The 21,794-nt window shown below is 44.3% G+C and overlaps 1 protein-coding gene across 4 annotated transcripts in view; it reads right to left on the reverse strand.

Annotated features, from left to right (window-relative positions):
* Positions 1-1,397: 1,397 nt before the first annotated feature.
* Positions 1,398-21,794, reverse strand: part of ryr2a (ryanodine receptor 2a (cardiac)) — a 587,454-nt gene continuing 567,057 nt past the window's right edge. For all 4 annotated transcript variants that reach the window (XM_052011297.1, XM_052011295.1, XM_052011296.1 and 1 more), the window contains 4 exons: positions 18,269-18,333; positions 16,656-16,756; positions 3,104-3,155; positions 1,398-2,485 (listed from right to left, as the gene is read on the reverse strand). In XM_052011297.1, coding sequence (XP_051867257.1) covers positions 2,390-2,485; positions 3,104-3,155; positions 16,656-16,756; positions 18,269-18,333 — 314 coding nt within the window. In that variant the 3' untranslated portion in view covers positions 1,398-2,389. The remainder of the gene's footprint in view (positions 2,486-3,103; positions 3,156-16,655; positions 16,757-18,268; positions 18,334-21,794) is intronic.

Raw genomic sequence — 21,794 nt, forward strand, 5'->3', positions numbered from 1 at the left:
GTTCTGGGCATTGACCAAAAACTTAATGGACCAGTCCCATAACTGCACTAACAACAATCAACCATTGGATGTTCTAAAGTGAGCAACATAATTCCAAGCACCATCTGAAAGCAAGGCTATTCACATAAAAGAAGTCTTTCCATTTGTCTGAAGAAATGTTCCTTCAATAACAGTCCATACTATCCATGACAAAGCAGCCCACTTGATTAGGGCCCCCATAAACTACCTTCAATACTCCCCCACCCACCCCCACCGCCCCCCCCCCCCCAACCACAACCACTACCACCATCAGCACACAAAAGCTGCCATCTGTACATCCAGAAAGAACAAGGGTTTTAGGGAAAAGGGAGCTCCATCACATACAAATTTCCTTCCATGTCAAATCCCACCCTGACTTGGAAATATGGCACCATTCATTTGTTGTAATTGGGTCTAAGTCCTGGAACACCCTGCCTTACTTGAAAGTATTTTTGCCAGACAGACTGTAGTGGTTCAAGCAGATGAGTTATTACCACTCTCTGAAGAACAATTGAACTTTGGTGATGAACACAGGCCTTGCCAGACATCTGCAGTCCATAAATACAAAATGGGTGTAGGGGCAATTCTAGAATGGAGATGTTGGGCCCCATCAGGAAAGACTGAATGGTGTGGCGCACTTAATTTTGCAAAAGAGAAGGCTGATGGGTGACCTCATAGAAGGTTTTAAGGCTTTTAAAATAATTTGATGGGGTAGATGTAGAGAATATGTTTCCATTCGCAGGGAGTCAAAAGCTAGTCCCATAAATGCAGGATTGGTATCAATAAAAAAAAGTGGAGGATTTGGGAGAAACATGTTTACACGAAGTTTGGTTAGAATGTGGAACTTGTAAGCACAAAAATCAATTAGAACGTGGAACTTGTTTCCACAAGGAGTAGCTGAGGACGTCTAACACAGATGAATTACAGGGGAAGTTGAGAGGGAAATTGAAGGTTCTACTGATGGGATGAGATAAGGGCAGGTGGTAGAGGGCTCAGTGGGCTGAATGGCCACATTCTCTGCTGCAAGTTCGACAGAGTTCCATGTTACCCAACAGACTGCTCCTCAGTGGTGTGGTCAGAATGCGCACTGCACGATGTGGAAGCTGGCCATAGGGACACAATGATAGTTGGATCGATACAGGTCTGTGCTAAATTAATTGATTAATTGATCAAGTAAATATCATGCTGCCACACCTTCTGGGTTTGTATTTGAAGAACAGCATCTTCTGCAAGTACCAGAAGCAACCAACACCTGAGTAGCTATCAGCCAGTCAGAGTTAATATCGACAAAAGACAGAACAGGCAAACTTGGAGAAGAGAGAGAAACATTGTTAAAAATTGTTCCTTCAGCTTTATCAAAGAAAATAAAAAATGCTCTGTTTTTATTCCGAATATTTTATTTCGAAAGATTGGCATTACAAGTTAAAACAAATCAAATGAAGTATTCTACACATAATTACTTTACAATGGTGTCCGATGAAATCCCTGAATGGATATTGCTTCAGCTTCAGTCAGAAATGAGTGGACAGTTATTCCTCAATCACTATATTTACCACAAGTGGCAGAAAATATGTGAGACAACAACCAAGTGTAAACACAGCATTCTTGGCTGATGAAACTGGTTCTGAATCTACAATAAAGTACACAACACTTTGTAACTACAGAGTAATCAATAACCTTAAACCTAAAAAATAGTTGTCACATTAATCAGCTTGCCATTTTATTTTCTCTTGTACTTGCATAATAGACATGCAATGGAATAACTTTTGTTTTTCCTTTGAAAGAATCCTTTATGCAAAGATTCAGACTGTTGCTGTATTGCATAAGAGCATTACCAAAATAAAGAGCTAAATAACCAGAAACTAACATCTTAGGTTTATGTGAATGTCCTACACTTCTTCTGAGACGCATGGCAGTCAGACAGAAGCATGTACATCAAAAGATCGATTTACAGTGTGACACGGTCATGCACACAACCTCTTGCATAGCTCAACCCACATATAGTAAGGCACTATTTCCTCATCACAGCCCAGTGTCCGTAAGCAGATTGCTCTGGACATCAAAAAGTATACAATATCATTCCAGATGAAGAAATACATAAATGTTTAGGATGAGAGCAATTTATCATCTTTCACTTATGTGCTCACAAGATGAAGGAAATGTCTTAAAACGTATCGGCACACAGTTTGAAATCAATATTTTTTTCCTCTACATCAATTTGAAAGCAGATGTGCTGACAGCGGACTCAGAGAGCTATAGCTTCGGTGTTCCAAGTGCACACTGAGCAGGTTATACACAAAGAAAGGCTTGAAAGCATTCAGAGAGGAAATCTGTGGTTTCTCCAATGTTTGTGGGCCAGCTTAGTCCTTATTTAGTTGAGCTGGTCTTCATACTGCTTGCGGAAGCAATCTCCAGCTGGAAAGAATTCCCAGCAACGTTCTTGATACATTTTCCACACGTAGGATTCCTGGTAGATAAAATTAAAATGTTATCTTATACACGCCACTGCATATCACTCTCTGCACTCAATAATCCACACAGCACGGTGCCAAACCTATACTAAGTACCTACTAAGTGGATTATTAAGCGAGTTCAGCTCCACACACAGAAGACGGAATTATTTGGTGAAAACAGACAATTAGAGCACCAGAATTACTTGAAGCACAAAGGTAAACAATGCAGACAGCACCGTGAGTCATTTATTGCATGAAATTTGTCAAGTACATTTTAACCCAAACCTACTATGGTAAAAGAAGTATTCCTTTGCATAACTCCTTTCTATTTTGATTCATTCTAACCTCGATCTTGTATAATGACGTTTCAAAGTATTAGCTGCTTTCCCAGACGTCACATGTAAAACCCATTACAGAACTGGCAGGGCTTGGTAGCAAACAAGAAAGTGATGATCTCCAACAGGAAATCTCATGCCAGACTGCACCAATCATCTGAACAGTAATTGCTGTGATGGGATACAATAATTTCTTTCAGTTTGAACTCTCTGTCAACTGAGCTCCTGGACATCATGAGTCTTTGAAACCCATATCCAGCCACTCTTGTTTACTTATTAGAAAGTGGTGGGTCTTACCTGTCCTGTGTGCTCTGTTTCATCTTTATTAATAAGGTACATCAAGAAAAATCTGTAGGAATAGAGACACCAGTTAGCAGAATCTAAACAAGCATTACACACAAACTGATCTGAAACAACACTTATATTCAAATTCCATGTCAATCACAGGAATGCATCCTTGCTATGTAGGCTTTTTAAAGGAAAGTATTGACTTCTAATGCACTACAGGTTGAATCGAAATGTGAAATCATCGTAAGATGCAATCAGCCTTGAAGGACACAATGAATTCTTCTCCAAAGCACTTTGGGTTTTGTATGAGTCCCAAAATTCAGGTGCAACTGCACTAAAACCCAGGATTTGCACTACTTACATGATATACCTTGCATGTTATGTGCAGTACAGTTTCTAGGCTTGTATGTCAGCACTGATGTTCTCCTATAAACAATTTTTAATTCATAGGCTGGGCTGTAATTGTCTTTGTTACCCATGTCTTTGTTCTGAGGATCTGTCAGAATCACGATGCTTGTCTGTCATTGGTCACTCTGTTTTCTTCTCAATTCTGGTGAAAAACTAAAGTTTCCGTGTTTTTTTAATAATATTCAATAAAATGACAAAACATTGTGGTTTCACTTTTGTTGCATTTTTCTCTTCCATTGATCCGTTCAACCTCATACCCACATGTTAGATTCATGTGCACAGTCACTGCATCACTTGCTGAGGTTTGACCATTTGCTGCAAAATCTTATAAGCTGCAGAGCATCATATTAAACTCTTACATTTTGTACAGTAGCTTTCAAAATCTCAGGACATCCTAAAAGCACTCATAGAATGAAGACACAAGAGATTGCAGATGCTGGAATCTGGAGCAATAAACAATCTACTGGAGGGACTCAGAAGGTCGAGCAGCATTTGTGGGAGGAAAGGAATTGTCGATGTTTTGGGTCAAAACCCTGCAGCAGGACTGAGGCATTAACCTTGCATTAAGTCCTGATGCAGGGTTTCAACCCAAAACATTGACAATTCCATTCCTCCCACAAATGCTGCTCGACCAACTGAGTCCGTCCAGCGGACTGTTTGTTGCTCCATATCCAAGGAAATTCTTCAGAGGTATAATCATTGTTGTAATGCAGGAAACGTGGCAATCCTGTGCAAATGATAGTGACCAGGTAACCTACTTCAATGAATTAGTTGAGGGACAATATTGTTATTCAAACTGCTTTCCTTTGAATAATGCCCTGGAATCTTCTATCACAGAATTATAGAACAGTTACTGCACAGAAGGAGGCCATTTGGTCCTGAAAGTCTGCATCAGCTCTATATGAGCAAACTAGTTAGTACCATTCCCCTGCCCTCTCCCCATGCCCCTGGACATTGTTTCTTTTCAGATATCTATCTAACTCCCTTTTGAACATTACAAAAACCTAACCTCATTCAGAATAACAAAAGTTCTCATATCACTGATGAAAGGTCTCGACCCGAAACGTCGACTGTTTATTTCCCTCCATAGATGCTGCCTGACCTGTTGAGTTCCCCTAGCATGTTGTGTGTGTGTTTCTCATATCATTATTGGTTCTTTTGTCAATCAGTTTCATTCTACCTCCCCTGGTTCCTAACTGTGGAAGAAAATTTAAAGCGTTATTAAAAAGGGTCAAAGCCATTTCTGCCAATGACAGCTGTCTGTCCTTGGTGGACTGCCAACTAGCTGACCGTGCCTAGCTACTGTATAAGTAACTGACTCCTATGCTTGCTTGTACTATAAGAAGGACGTGGGAACCTGTTTTTCTTTGGATTCATTGTTCTATAATCTATCATAACACCGCAGGCAGAGTAACTTCTAAGCTGATAGCTGCTTCGGGTTATCACCTAGAACATGCTGTGAAACTTTTGTATTTGTGTAAACGTTTTGTGTAAATGCTCTTTGTCACGTACATTTTAACTATAAAAATGAGTGTAATCCTTTGCTGAGCAGAGTTTCGGAACTCCGCTTTTAGAAGTCTGAGCTCTCCATGATATCATGCTATAATAAAGGCTTTCTGAAGCAGACGCCCTCTGGGTCTGAGTAATCCTTTTCAGCGACAGATTGGCGATGAGGATGGGATCCTCTTAGTGTCCTAACACCTTCCAAGTTGGGGAGCAACTACTGGATGGACACTATTAGCAAGATCCCTGAAAAGAACCCAAGCGGAGAAAGGTACTCTCCAAGTTCAGAGAGTTGGCATCCTAGCTGAAAGGGGGACGGCCTAACACCTCTCAAGTTGGAGAGGAAAGGTAGCTACCGTTAAAAGGCGTCCTAGCTGAAAGGAGGATGGCCTACCGTTAATAAAGGAATGGAGGGACTGCTGAGGAAACTCTAAACACTGGTGAGTGCTGTAGATAAGCTTTTGGGGGAAATAATTGAGCTCCAAGCGTAACTGTATTCTTTTGCAGACAATGGAAAGTGTCAGCAGTTGAACGGCTTCTGCTGCTCCTGTGGCCCCGCCTCGACAAGTGAGATCACAAGGGGCCTTGAAAGTGAGTAAGAAAACAGAGAAACGGATGAAGACTGTGAAGAAAGCTCGACAGAAGGTAGGAGACCCTCTGATGCCTCCGGGGTCACCAGCAGACATGGTAATTTACGAAACAGGTGATGACAGACAGACCTGGTGGGATGAGGTAGCGAATGGGAATGGGGACCCTAAGTAGGATTTTGAATATATGATGGGATGTTTTGAGAAGTGGATGGAGGTGGCAAAGAGACACTAACCCCCTGAACAAAAGAGAAAGAAGGGAAAGGAGGAGGAGCCTCCTGTCACACCAGGCCTCGACGAGAAGCAAGGCCCGGCATCACCAACCGCCCCGCCACCCTATCCCACGACACCAGCCCCGTACCACTATACCCCCAGATACCTCAAATGGTATCTCAAAACAAAAGGAAAAATTATAGTCCTAATATCGGACCAGATGGAATGATTGACAAGGTAATAGAGATGGTAGCTGCCTGGCATCAGCAAAATAACCGCACTCAGGGACAAGCTGTACCTCTAGCTCCTGCCGGAAGAGCTGATGAACCCAAACAAGGAGCAAGGGTAGGGGAAGGCGGGGAGGCAGAACTGGGGAAAGGGGTACAAACCAGAAGTATGGCTCAATGAGCGGCCGCTCACTCCTCCACCTCTCCGACAGTTCAGGCTCCAAAGATAATGATAAGAGAAACTGCAATATTAAAACCATGGACTCCTGCAGAAGCATGAGCCATGGTGGCTGAAGCCCCTAATCCTATAAAAAGACCAGCAGCATTCCTTAATTGGTTGGAACAAATGTGCGAAATTTATAAACCTCTCCCGGGTGACTTGCAAACCCTGTTGAAATGTGCCTATGGAAGTTCCTGGGCGGCCCTGATAGATATATTCCAGGTTCCGCCCGGGGAAAATGGGGATTGGCATATAGATGATGATCAGGCTCAACAAGTCATTGGATCATTGGCTGGCCTATAGAGGGAAGGAGGCCATTATGAGGGCAGCACAACAACATGGGGACTTAGGAGAAGTGACTAGATGCCTACAGAGGAAGGCTGAAGGAGCCCCTGATTTTATAGCTCGGTTTAGAAATACAATGGAGGAATATGCAGGGGTCCCATTGGCAGGAAATGGGCCATTTTTTTTAGTAATAAATGTTTATTCACTAAAAGCACTACAAAAGACAACCAGTGTCAATACACTACATCTAATACAGAAAAGAAGAAACTAAACAACGACATACTATGGTAGAGAATGCAAACTAATACTAACGAAACACACACGCGATGCTACAACCGTTAACGTGACACGTGACACTTCAAATAAGAATCGCGTCCGTACCGTCCACGACACACGCGATCCCGAGGGGCCCACCGAGCGCGGAACTCAGCTAGGTTGCCCGCGGAAACCGCGTGCTCCCTCTCTAAACACACCCACGCGTGCACGTAAGCGCGGAAGACGGGCAGGCAGGCCGACCTGCCAGTACCCTCGGCCGCCCGCTGCCACGTCCCATGGATGGCCAGCTTGGCCAGGCCCAGCAGGAGACCCACCAGGAGATCCGCCGCGTGCCCCTCCCCGCGCCGCACCAGGTGCCCGTAAACCAACAGTGCGGGGCTGAAGTGCAACCAGAACTTAAGCAGCAGCCCCCGCAGATACTCGAAGAGGGGCTGCAACCTCTCGCACTCCGCGTACGCGTGGTACACCATCTCCTCCCGGCCGCAGAAGTGACAGGCGGCCGGGGTGTCGGTGAACCAGCTCAAAAATCGGTTGCACGGCACGGCCCGGTGCAACACCCTCCACCCCAGGTCCCCGATGTACAGTGGGAGGACTCCTGCGAAGAAATGGGCCATTGGCCATTCAGAAACTGCTCAATTGCATGCTGCCCCAACAGGCATAGACCTTTAAAATGAGAAACCTGGATTGGCAAGCTATGAACTGGAATCAGATTGTGACCACTTTGGGAAATATGGATCAAGAAGGACTCTTTGTTGGTCCTCAGGTTGGCCCTAAGACACATAAGACACAATTTTACCGGAAAGAGCAAGGAAGGGGAAGTAGAAAAGGGGGACAGCCTCGGGGACAAAGAAGGGACAGATCCCAAGATATATATTGGAATTGCAGAAAGAAGGGATTATTGGGCCAGTGAATGTCGGAGCAACCCTTGCCGAGAACCTGTAAACCAATCGAACAGAATGAAAGAGGAGGTGCCGCTTTCACCTACAACCACCCTTTTCCACAAGAATAGGGGGGCCCAGGGGAGGTGCTGGTGCAGGGAGCAGTTATATCACTTTCCCAAGACTCCGAAACGCAACCCATGGTAACCCTTAGAATAGGATACACTCATTTGCGAGCCTTGGTGGACACTAGCGCTACCCTGTCCCCTGTACCCCCCTCCCTGGGATTACCCCTAAGCCAGAACAGGGTAGTAACCGTGGGAGTAGCCAGTATTCCCCTGACAGAACCCCTATCAAAGAAGGTTGCTTTGTCTCTGAGAGATAGTCAAATAGAAGAAACTGTGATAATATCCAAAACTACTCCCTTGCCCTTGTTGGCGACGCCAGACTCTGTGCAAACTGGGAGCCACTAGTTACTGCTGGCAACTCGAGGGCAACCCCTATACAGTTAAGACGTGCTGATTAAGACAAGAACCCGAGAAGCTGATGCTATCGGCTCACACTGAAGCTTTGTGGGGCTTACTGCAAGTGGTACAACACCAGGTCCATTTACACTGCACCGTCTGGTACACAATGGAAGATGATCCTGAATACAGAGAGAAGGCAGGCACTCATGAAGGGCAAAAAAAAACTAAGATACACTATCTACCTTATCTCTATCTTGGGAAGGAAGGACTGGGCATCCCGGTACGCCTGACCACAAAGCAGCAACCCCTGCTCCACCTGAGACCTGAGTCAGTACCTCATTTGACCCTTGCCATGCGGCCCCCCTATTAGGCGAAACAGATAGGCCCTATGATTAACCGGTTACAATCTGCTCCCATTATCGACCACATTGGGAATTTCGAATGGTACGGGCCTGAAGAAGGAAGAGTATATCTTCCGGGAATTTCCCGCCAGCTGGAGGACCCCCTAACTGAGTTCCAACGACAGCAACCGCCTGAATTGCCAGGCTCTATGGGCCCCTTAGCATTGGAAATAGTGAATGCAGACTTGTGGGCCCTTCACAAGACACACATAGGCCAAGTACTTAGTGCAAAAGACCACTGTGTCAAGCTAAAAAAGAATGCTGTATTACCATCTATCAGACAGTATCGACTGGCCCCCGAGGCAGAAGAAGGCATAGCCCCGGTAATAGACTCTCTGCTCCAACAAGGGGTTCCCAAGCCTACTGTCAGCCCCTGTAACACACCAATACTGCCTATACCCAAAGTTGGACGGCCTGATGATTGGCGCTTTGTGCAGGATCTAAGAGCTGTAAACAACATTGTAATTTCCATAGCCCCGGTGGTACCTGACGTTAATATGATTCTTTCATCCATTCCATCTGATGCTGCTGTCTATACCATGGTCAACTTGTGTTCCACTTTCTTTTCTATTCCCCTCCACCCAGATAGCCAGTATCTGTTCGCCTACACGTACAAGGGGCAGCAGCATACCTGGACTCGACTGCCCCAGGGGTACACTGAAAGTCTGGCTGTGTACGCCGCTGCTGTTAAACATGACTTAGACAAGTGCCACCTGGGAGGAAATTCCATATTGATACAATACGCCGACTACCTTTTGGTGGCGCCATTCCTAGCTGCCCGGGGTCATAGAGTGGCTAGATCTAAGCTACAATTTTGTCAGCCGCAAGTACAGTACCTTGGATTTGCTTTGAAGGCTGGGACTCGAGAAATAGGACTGGACCGAATACAGGCCATCCTACGGATACCACCGCCTAAAACAAAGAAAGAGGTTCTTTCCTTCCTGGGGATGGTTGGCTATTGCCGGCGGTGGATACATGATTACCGTCTACATGATGCAGTCCTCCGCACCGCCACTGCAAAGGAAGCACCTGCACAGGTAGAGTGGACTCCGGAGCGAGAAACTGCATTCCAGGTTCTGAAGGCAGCTGTAGCAACAGCCCCAGCCTTGCGGCTCCCCAACTATGAACACTCTTTTCAGTTGCATGTCTGTGAAAAAGGAGGGTTCGCCACCGGAGTACTCACCTAGAATCACGGAGGTGGGGAAAGGCCAGTTGCTTACTATCCTACGGCCCTCCCCGCAGTGGTATTGGGAACGCCTGCTTATCTCCGCACAGTAGCAGCAACAGCCATCATGGTCGAGAAGTCTTTACCGCTGGTTCTCGAACACCCCTGTGTAGTGCGAGTGGCTGGCCCGCAGTCAATCCTGCTACTTTTGTTCCGGAGCCCTCCGAGGAAGACGAGCATGACTGCGTTGCTATGGTACAGCACTCCACTTCCCCCAGAGTGGATCTGCGGACGGACCCTTTGCCAAATCCGGACCTGATCCTCTTTACCCAAGCCAAGAGATGACCTACTCCTTGCCGGCTATGTTGTGGTAGATCCACACCAGATAGTGCAGGCCTATGCGCTGCTTCAGGGCACTTCAGCACAGGTGGCAGAACTTTTTGCCCTAACCCGAGCTTGTATACTGTCTAAGGATCAGACAGCCAATTTATATATGGACTCTCGCTATGTCTTTGGCGTCGTTCATGACTTTGGCCAAATATGGAAGAATAGAGGTTTCATTACATCCACGGGAAAGTCCATCAAACACTCCCAGCTAGTGTTAAACTTGCTCGAGGCAATTCAGTTCCCCAAGCAACTAGCGATTATTAAGTGCGAAGCACATACCAATGCAACAGATGAAATTTCTCAGGGGAATGCCCGCGCTGACCAGGCAGCCAAAAAGGTGGCAGCCGCGCAGAAACCAGTTCTGCAAGCTCTCCGCGCCTCAAGTAATCCTCCCATCCCTGTTTCAGAGTCCTTTGAATTATGGGCAGCACAGGAAAAATGGACATTGGAGAAGGCATAATGCCACTATAAGGATGGATTTTGGTTTCACCCAGATGGGCGGGTGATATGTCCGAGAAACCTGTTTTTGCCCTGTGTCACCTAGTGTATGCACAGGCACGCATGCGAAAAGGAGGGATGCAACATGCAATTGATTAACAATGGTATGCACCCGGCATAACTCCAACCATACAGAAAATCACTCGATCCTTGTCAGCAAAATAACCAAGGACTGGGGGCAGCCAAGTATGATTGCCTCCCGATGCCTAAAATGCCCTTTGAAAATTTGCAAGTTGATTTTGTACATATGCCCCCAGTCTCAGGATATAAGTATATGTTGGTAATTGTGGACATGCTCACCCGATGGGTGGAAGCCTACCCCACACGAGAAGATGATGCTCGAACGGTGGTAAAAATATTGTGGAAGGAAATAATACCTAGATATGGAATACCCATGGGAATAAACAGTGACCGAGGTACTCACTTTACCAGCAGGTTAGCAAAAGATTTAGTGCAGGCCATGGGATTTCAATGGAAATTGAATATTCCCTACCAGCCTCAGTCCTCGGGGATAGTGGAAAGGGTGAATGGGGAATTGAAGAATGCCCTATCCAAACTGTGTCAGGACAATAGCTTGTCATGGCCAGAAGCTCTCCCTATAGTGTTGTACGCTATGCTAAATAGGAAGAATAGAGCTACAGGAGTGACACCTCATGAAGCCCTCATGGGCCAGACCTCCAGTATGTGCCGAAAAATTGGCCCTAATATGGAATGATGAGCAAATTTTGGCCGAAGCACAGGCCATATGTAAAACAGCAGTTGAATTACACAAGAGGATGAGACAAGCGCAGGCGCTCGTTGGAGATGCCCCTACACACATATTCCAACCAGGAGATCAGGTATATGCAAAAAATCTTTATTAAGATTCCCTCTCTCATAGGTGGAAGGGACTCTACACTGTGCTGCTAACAACCCCAATGGCTCTGAAGGTCGACGGGAAAGAAGATTGGATTCACGCTGCTAGATGCAAATAGCATTACCCATCAAATACTGACTGGCATTTTACACAATATCTGCGGAAGATATTGGAAAAGATGCGGTGGTTAGGAGGGGTGGTGATAGTAGGAGGGCTGGTTTCGGTCGCGGGCAGCAGTCATTCCAACACCTTCTTGTCCCTATGTCATACATATGCTAGACAGGTGAGGCAGGGAGCCTGCTGGATATGCACGGAGGTTCCCCAACATGGAAAAAAGATGGTACCCCTCACCCAGAATGAGACGCAATCCATTAGATGGTTCACCAGAAACAAAAATGGCACCAGAAAATATGCCAACTGCACCAAGGACCAAGGCAGGGATCAGTGCTTCCCTTGATGCTTTGAGGGGTGGTACTTTTGGCCACCCCCCAAGGACTCCTCGAAATTAAAAAAGGGTATTAAGGTAGATCCTCCCCCTGCGCCGGTGAACACCACCTGCTATTGTAATGACAACTTCAGTGCCCCGTACCAGTTGGGGAATTGTACTTGTACTAAATGGACTAATACCACACAAGTGGTTGCAGGAGCTACCTGGATTTGGGGAGGTGGACTGAGACCAATAAATGGAACTTATTGGATATGTGGGAATAGGGCTTACCCATGGTTGCCTGGAGAGCTACCCGACTCCGGGGGTGACGGCAGGACAATCACACCCAAGGAGAATAAGGGATGGAGCGGATGTTGCTACTTAGCCTATTTAGTACCCTACCTAAAGGTCATGGGCCATCCCAAAGAGCACCCCCATTGGACTCGAACCCGTAGGGGAATATCCAAAGCCAAACAATTTGGCATGATAATATTCCCCATGTATGGAATGGGTCGAACCACTACTGAAACAGTTAAACTAGCTGCTGCTTTGGAAGAACTAGCTAATGATACTACTGAAGTGCTTGAAGAAACCCAATCCCAAGTATACGGTAAAACCACTGAAATGATCGCTATAAGGCAGACAGTTTTACAGAACTGTATGGCTCTTGACTTTATATTAGCTGAGAAAGGAGGCACCTGTGCTACGATAGGAAAGGATTGTTGTACTTACATTCCTGATGCTTCTGAAAATATAACAGATCTAGGACAGCACATAATGGAAAAGGTAAAGGAGATTAGGAAGGTGGGAGAACAGCTGGAAAACTTTAATGGTAGAGGATCTTGGTGGGAAGGAATATGGGGATGGTTTTCCGGATGGGGAAGCTGGATCACACATGGAATTATAATAGTGGCCATGATATGTGTTTTAGGCTGTTGCGCATGTGGAGCATTGAGATTATGCTGTAGTCAGTTAATGAAGAAAGTTTCGTCTGGCCCTGAAGTCCCTACGGTACCCCAAATGATAAGAGATAAATCTAGCAAGGAACACTAGTGGGGTGAAGAGGTGTACCCAAAGAAAGAAAGATACAACCCCCCCCCTTACGAGGAAGAGAAGGAAATACCATATCAGGAATGTTGCTCTAAAAGATCAACAAGGAGGGAACTGTGGAAGAAAATTTAAAGCATTATTAAAAAGGGTCAAAGCCATTTCTGCCATGACAGCTGTCTGTCCTTGGTGGACTGCCAACTAGCTGACCGTGCCTAGCTACTGTATAAGTAACTGACTCCCGTGCTTGCTTGTACTATAAGAAGGATGTGGGAACCTGTTTTTCTTTGGAATCATTGTTCTATAATCTATCCTAACACTGCAGGCAGAGTAACTTCTAAGCTAATAGTTGCTTCGGGTTATCACCTAGCATATGCTGTGAAACTTTTGTATTTGTGTAAATGTTTTGTGTAAATGCTCTTTGTCACGTATATTTTAACTATAAAAATGAGTGTAATCCTTTGCTGAGCAGAGTTTTGGAACTCCGCTTTTAGGAGCCTGAGCTCTCCATGATATCATGCTACAATAAGGGCTTTCTGAAACAGACGTCCTCCGGATCCAAGTAATCCTTTTCCGCGACACTGACCCTTCAGTTAATGGGAATAATTTCACTCTATCTATTTCATCTATACCATTCACAATTTAAATTCCTCTATCTGATCCTCTTGCAACCTCCAAGGACAGCAACCCCAGCTTTTTCAATTTATCCAGACAACAGAAGTCCCTCAACCCTGGATTAATTTTAAGAAATCTTTCCCGCATTCTCAGCAAAACTTTACATCTAAGGTATTGCACCTAAAACTGGACATAATTCTCCAGCTTTGATCAAGCTCATATTTTATTAAGCTCCATCATGATTTGTACTCCAAACCTCTACTTATAAAGCCCAGTATCTTGTACATTTCTTTGATCACTTTCCAAACTGACTTAACATTCACAATGAACTCTGCACATATACACCCCCAGATCTCGCTCTTCTTGCACCCCTTTCACAGTCATGCCCACTAGGTTACATTGCCTCTTCGTGTTCTTCCTATCACAATGAAGCATTTGGCACTTCTTGGTAGTAAATTTCATCTGCCCCCTATCTACCGATTCCATCAGCCTCGCTACTCCATTCACATCTCTACACCTCCAAATTTTGATTCATGTATATATTTGTAAATTGTTCACTGCAAGCTCAAGTGCAAGTTAGCAGCACTTATTAAGGAAAGTGGTGGTTCTGGTACTGACTGAAGAGAATTACACTCTGCACTTCCCTCCCATTAGTTTTGGTTTTGATTTTGGTTTATTATTGTCACATGTACCGGGATACAGTGAAAAACTTGTCCTGCATACCGTTCGTACAGATCAATTCATTACACAGTGCATTAAGGTAGTACAGGGTAAAGACAAAAACAGAATACAGATTAAAGTGTCACAGCTACAGGGAAGTCATTGCAGGTAGACAATAAGGTGCAAGGTCAAGGTAGATTGTGAGGTCAAGAGTCCATCTCATCATATAAGGGAACCGTTCAATAGTTTTATCACAGTGGGACAGAAGCTGTCCTTGAGCCTGGTGGTATGTGTCCTCAGGCTCCTGTATCTTCTGCCTGATGGGAGAGTGGAGAAGAGAGAATGATCTGGGTGGGGGGGTCTGATTATGCTGGCTGCTTCACCAAGGCAGCGAGAGGTATAGACAGGGTCCATGGAGGGGAGGATGGTTTCTGTGATGTGCTTGGCTGTGTCCACAACTCTCTGCAGTTTCTTATGGTCCCGTGCAGAACAGTTGCCATACCAAGCCGTGATGCATCCAGATAGGATGTTTTCTATGGTGCATCAATAAAAGTTGGTGAGTGTCAAAGGGGACATGCCAAATTTCTTTACCCTCCTGAGGAAGTAGAGGCACTGGTGAGCTTTCTTGGTCATGGAATCTACGTGGTTGGACCAGGACAGGCTATAGCACCATTGATGTAGACAGGTGCATGTACACCGCCCCCTTTCTTGAAGTCAATGACCAGCTCTTTTGTTTTACTGACATTGAGGGAAATGTTGTTGTCATGACACCATGTCACTAAGCTCTTCGTCTCCTTCCTGTACTCTGACTCATCATTATTTTAGATATGGCCTACTATGGTGGTATCATCTACAAACTTGTAAATGAAGTTAGAGCGGAAATTGGCCACACAGTCATGAATATATAGGGAGTAGAGGGCCGCGGATGCAGCCTTGTGGGGCACCAGTTGGTGAAGCAACCTTTTACTGCTACTGATGCAAGGTCTTGAATTGAAACATCATCCATCCCTCTAGTTCCACAGGTGTTGTCTGGCCCGCTCAGTTCCTCCAGGAGTTTCTTTTTTGTTTCTCTGTTTTCTTGTGCCAAGCAAATTTTCCAACAATGCTGCTGCAGCCCCTTTTATTCCAGTCTTGACAATTAGCCAATTATGTAGCACTTTATTAAATGCATTTTGAAAATCCACATATACCATATAAACTCCATTTCTCTCATCAACCCCCTCTGTTAATTCATGAAACAAAACTCTCTCAAGTTAGGTAAGATTTGCCTTTAACAAATCTATGCTGGTCTCCCCTAATCAGTTCACACTTATCCAAGTGATAATGGGCCCAGTTATTGTTTCTGGAAGTTTCCCCAACACCAAGGTTAAATTAATTGGTCTGTTGTTACTGGGTTCATCCTCACACCCTTTTGTGAACAAGGGTGTAAAATTTGAAGCAATAAACAATCCTCTGGAGGAACTCAGCAGGTCGAGCAGTTTCTGTGAGAGGAAAGCAATTGTCAACGTTTCGGGTCGAAACCCTGCATCAGGACTGAGAGTGGAAAGCGAAAATGGCCAGTAGAAAGATGACAGGGGCAGTGATGAGACAGGAGTCCGAGGTGATTGATGGACTGACGAGGGGTGAAAGATAACAGGCAGGTTGTGCCAGCTATGGGAGGGGAAGGGAGGTGTGGTGGAGTAGGGAGACAGTGGCAGGTGAATAATGGAGGCAGACAAAGAGGAAAAAAAGAGAGAGGCAGAAGGAGCAAGGCTGTGGGAGGGGAGTGTGAAGGTTGGAGACAGCTGCTGGGGGGAGATGAACAGGGGAACACAGAGGGCTACTAGTGCTGGACTCTGATAAGCAAAGGAGGTGATAATGGGGAATTGCAATTTTCCAGTCCTCAGCCACTACCCCTGACTTACAGATGCTTGGAAGATTATGGCGAGGCTCTCTGCAATTTCCTCTCATCCATCTCTCAGCAAATTGAGGATGTATCACGTTTGCCCTTCACTCCTGAAACTATAAATTTTGCTGCTTTGTGATCCTTAGCCACACAACCCCCTTGAACTTAAACAGAACCCTCATTAGATGGCATAACTCACTCGCCCTATCGTTGTTACAAATCTGTGTGCATTCTTATTTCATCACTCAAACTTTGAAGCTGCATGTTTAACAGTACAGTAACTTTCTTGGCAAGTCATTTACCTCCATCTGCTGGTACAGAGGGAATTGGCAATGCTCAATGATGACAAAGGCTTCTGTCCATAAAAGGATGTTTAATGGAACTCTGCATTGTGGAGGGATTATTTTCTTTGGCAGATTGCATTCTTTCCTTATAAATGCACCACTGACTGGGACAGTTTATTTTCTTTACTTCTTTGTAGCCACACTGCTGATTGAAACCCGGATTGCAGGCCCACCTCTGGGGTGATTGAGTAGCAGGAAATGGGAGTACTTACAGGTAATTTGCCAAATTGTGCTCCTGCAGTGTGTGAGTCTCAAAGCCATGGGGCACCGTGTCAAAGTAGTCATTGCCAATTCCACAGATGAAACACTTGGTCTGGAAAGAGAGAAAAGGAAAATAAGAATGACTGGCTAGATAGACTGCAGATCAATATCATCTGATGATTTTAATCAATCAGTGGGGAAGTCACAAGCCTTCTGTCATGTGTTTTGTCCAATCATCTTCCAACTCGGTCTTTATTCCTGAATTACCTCATAAACTGTGGGAAAGTTATGAAAAGAAGTTTGAGATGTTTGCATATCTGAAATTAAATTGAACTCAAAATTATTTGTCCAACAATTTAAACCTGGTCAATGTAATAATCTCAGAACACATAACTGGGCATTTGCAAATAGCTTTGTTTTTTGGACATTCATGTACAAGGAGAAGGGATAAATACAATCGCACATAACTCTCTCCTTCCTCCAAATTAAGGAAAAAACAAAGTGTTCCAATGGAACTTGAGAAGAGTTCACACAAAAGGTCAGAGCTCTACGATCATGGAACTTCTGGGCTCAGGGCAAAGCCACTTGGCTCGTTGTACCTGTAGTGTTTCTTTGAAAGATGTTTTGACTTGCTTCCATTCCCCATGACTTTTGCTGAAGCAAATCAAACTTTAATTGCATGTTTTGAGAAAAAATTCTTCTCACATTCCCACCAGCACTTATCCTCAACCGATGCCCTATGTTAGCAATTTATTGGCAGTGGAAATAATGGCTCACCCACTGCAGTCACCCAATTCCTGAATTTAACTGATCTGGATATGGAATGCCCATCTTGCTGGATGGAGGTGTCCCAGTGTCCAAGAGTGGTAACATGGTGTTGAAGTAACTCCACGAAGAAGCCCCATGCCTGAAACTCCCTTTAAACCTTTGCTAGCCAACAAAACTCCACATCCAGCAGTGTTTGCTGTCAATGCCAGCAAGGGCTTCAACTGTTTCTGAATGTCAAAATCAAATCTACCATGTCCTTGCTTTTCCACCCTCAGCAGCACAAACCAGTGAAATCAATGGAAACAGTGCTCAGGTCAGACATGGTACAGAATCCACAAATTCCCTGCTAAATGGCGGGGAATCTCAGCAAGACAGAGCTCTGCCACAGGACTCCGTGGGAAGTTGATCTACAGAGGACATTGAAGGATATAGTGTCAACTATTGATGAGTAAGTTTAGAACTTCTGTGTTTCATTGCACATTTGCCGAAGGCCCAGACAAGCCGGCATTCTCTAGGGGCCAATCATTCTCCCTTTACCCTCTGTTACCTACCACCATTTACAGAGAGTTCTTAGCTTGAACTGTACTCATAAGGACCCTGGCTTTAATGGAGACATACTCCTGTGATCTTCACTATTTGCAGTAGGAAGTGAAGCTCCACCACTAATTGTGCAAATTCAGAAAATATTCCTTTGACATCTTTAGAATCTGACCTTCAACTTCCACTACGGTGAAAGAACGCGAGGCCTAGAAGAACTCAACCCAAAGATGTCTCCAGAGACAAGGACACATACTCTGTGGTCAGGTGCACAGAACCTTATTCCTGGCACTGCTATCCCATGTGTTGAAGCTCTTACCTCCATGTCTTCTTTAACTTGCTCCTGCTGGTCCCTTAGTTCACCAAAGGCATCAATAATTAGACCTAAGTTAAAAACAAGAATGAGATCACTTTGTAAAATAAAGGCTTAGTGTCAGTCCCTACAGGGGTTTTGATTTGTAACGTGTGGTGTAGTAAACTGCAAACAAGTTCCACCTTGAGGGCGCAACCATTTCTAGTCAGTGAGAGTAATTGCACTGAAGAGATAATAGGACTGATAATGGAATCCATGACACCTTGGATTTGTGGTAATCCAGCCACCACCTTAAATCATAGGGCCCTATCATCCCTTCACAAACCATCCAAGATGAAGGAGATAAAATGCATTCATTTTGCAAGCAACAAACCTTTCTCTTGTTTAATGCACCTCTGCACAGTGGAATGACAACTGTTACTGATGTCCCTGAGATTTACCCCAGAACATAAAGTTAATGCAGTGCCAGAGGAACAGGTGGGCACCAGGCCCAATGGCAATGAACGGGAACTTGCTTCACTGCTGAATCAAAGGCAGGTAGAAGCGTTGCTGCCTATGCCTTCTCCTGGGGTAGTCCAAGTGGCTTGCATCTCATGACCACCTTGGCATCTCTCCATTGTTCCTCTGTTTGTATCAAATTATAATGATGCAATTGCCTAGAGATTAATCAACAGTTGCCAGTGCTAAAATAAGAACAGAAAATGTTGGAAATACTCAGCAGGTCAGGCTGCATCTGTGGGAGGAGAAACAGAATCAATGTTTCAGGTCAGACCCTTTTTCAAGAACAGAAAGAGAAACCACTGAGAGTGAACAAGGCAAGAGAGACAGGCAGAAATCCCACCAGAGAACAGAGTCGATCTTCACCAGATTCGGCATTCATGGAAGAGAAGTGACTGTGAATTTAGCAAGCAAATGAAAATTGCAGGTGCTGGAAATCTAAAGTAAAAACAGCAAATGGTGGAAATACTCAGCAGGTCAAATGGCATCTGTGGGAAGAGAAACAAGAGTGAACGTTTCAGGTCAAAGGTGAATGGGCAGTGATCTCTGCGTGGCTACAGAACACATGATGGTTGTGATGGTGTGATGGTGCTTCAGTTCGACACGGTCACTCACTCAGATCCCATAGCAAGATGGCAGGACAGTGTTCAGATCAGTGACAGTGGAGAATTGAAGCGCTGTCGTGGCCACCTTGCCCGCAGAAGTCAGACTGAGTCTGCCACCCATTCATCTATGCCCAACACCCTCAGCCTCTGGACATCCAACCACAGTAAATGTAGTGAGTACAGGCTGTTCAATGTTGCTGCTCACTGAGGTAAATGACAGTGGTGGAGCTACCAACTAAACATCCTTTATGAAAGGTAGTCAGACTCTCAACTAGTAGCAGAGCTGGGACAACAATGCATGAAATATCATACAACATGGGACACTCAGTTCTTAAAGGTCCATTCACACAAATATACCTACTGCAAGGCATAGATTCCACAAAATATACACAATGTGGATATACTAAGCAATTTTAAGGCATCTTTTCATTGTGAGAAAGTAAGAAATAGAGTAGGCCATGTGACCCTTCATTCCTACTCCATCATTCAAGAGTGATGATTGATTTTGATTTCACCATTAGTTCCATTTCCCTGCCCCATCCCAATTAGTCTTGTAAAGGACATTGCCTGATGAAGGAAGTGTGTGCACAGATGATTTTTAATGTCCCAGCAGACCTTCGGTAAATCAAAATGTTCAAAAGAAGCGAACCACACAGAAGCTGAGGAGACTGACTGCAAGCACTGTTCATACACAAACTTCAAAGCTGATTGCAGTCTGGTCTCTTCATTGATTATTGCATGAGCTATGACATCACTGTGGTGGATAATAAAGTTCTTCCAGGACGCCTGGAAAAAACAAGTGTTTTTGGTGTGATTGCCGATGTTTCAAAAGAAGAGCTGAATATTGCTCTGTTAATGGAGTTTAGGATCATTATCTGGTGGATTGAAAGATATCTGGATGCACACAATGCATCCAAAAAATGTCACAGTGTTGTTGAGCAATATAGCACCAAAACAGATCCTTCTGCCCATCCAGAAACACCAACCATCAACCACCCAACTTACACTGATCCTACATTATTCCTACATTAATTGCATTTTTTAATTCTCCTCACATTTCCTTCAACTCCCCCCAGAAAAGGAAGTATAGTTAAGAGAAGATCATTCACAACCTTCTCCTTGTAATGGCTTGCACTTGCCAATGAATATTTTTATTTTATTACTTTAAGCATTATTACTTTAGCATTATTATTTTAAACAATTGATAATCTCTTCGCTCACTGCACATTAGCACCAAGGAGGAGAGATATGTCAAGATCACCGTGATTATTTGGTAAATTAACCTCAAAACAGAAGAGTGGCTCGTGTTGGGTAATGCATGTGGCCTGAAAATGGGATAGTGGTGAGTGGGCAAATGTAATCAGTTACACACGGGGTTAACTAACACTTGGAAATTCACACTGAATTTACACTGAGAAAGAGGTTATTTAAAAACAGTTCAATGAGAATGGGTTCATTTGTCTCAGCACAGCGAGATGGTGTTTTAGATTATTAAGGTACCAACACACGCCATCGAGAAACCAAATTGACTGTTTCCACGTTAACCACTTAGAGGAAATGAAGGGTCAATGGAGTAGCAGGCGTAGAGTTTAGATTTATAAGTGAGGTCCAAAGAGATAATTAACTGGTGATAATTATCCATGGGGTGGACACAATTTAAAAGGAATACTGGAGCAAATTATGCCCACAACTGGGATCGTATATTAAACTGCAGCTTTCCATGTGTTGCAGTATCTGCATTTCAAATAACTCTTGAAGCACTATCTCATGTACCTTTTTAAAGCTGTATTTGCTTTTGCCACAACAGTGCGATGTTGGTCTTGAATAAAGCCTTATGAGATTATAGTTACTGCTATCTTTGTTAAAATATCCATTGTAATTTTTGTTTATATGTCGGGCATTGTTATTCCCATTTTTTTTGTATTCTTATTCTCTTCATGCAAATAACCTATGTGTTATTCATTGATAAATAAAGTTTGAAGTGCTGGCTTTAACTGTTGTTGATGGAAGCATTATCTCTGTAGTTCTTGGGTTCAAGCCAAATAAAACAAAGCAAGGTCTTACATTCCTGATTTCCCTCATGCAAAAATTGATCTCAAGCTTGAAAGTGGTTTAATCACTCAGCTCCCACAGCTCTCAGGGGTAAAAATCCAAAAATGTGCGACTCATTGAGAAACAAATTTCCTCCTCATCTCAGTCTTAAATTATCAACCTTTAATCCTTGGCCTCAGTTCCACTTTCCCCCACTAGATGAAACATCTTCATAGCATCTATTCTCAAACCCTGTTGTTTCATTATACTTAAATAAAGCAGGGGTGGGTGTTGGAGAGTTAAACCGAGCCCGGCTCAATTGTTGATTGTCACCCACACAGCCAAATTTCCAGTGGGAATCTCTAGTCGCAAGTCTTGTGTCTGATTTTTCTCTTCTT

Source organism: Pristis pectinata, chromosome 3 (genome assembly GCF_009764475.1).
Source record: "Pristis pectinata isolate sPriPec2 chromosome 3, sPriPec2.1.pri, whole genome shotgun sequence".
NCBI classification, from domain to species: Eukaryota; Metazoa; Chordata; class Chondrichthyes; order Rhinopristiformes; family Pristidae; genus Pristis; species Pristis pectinata.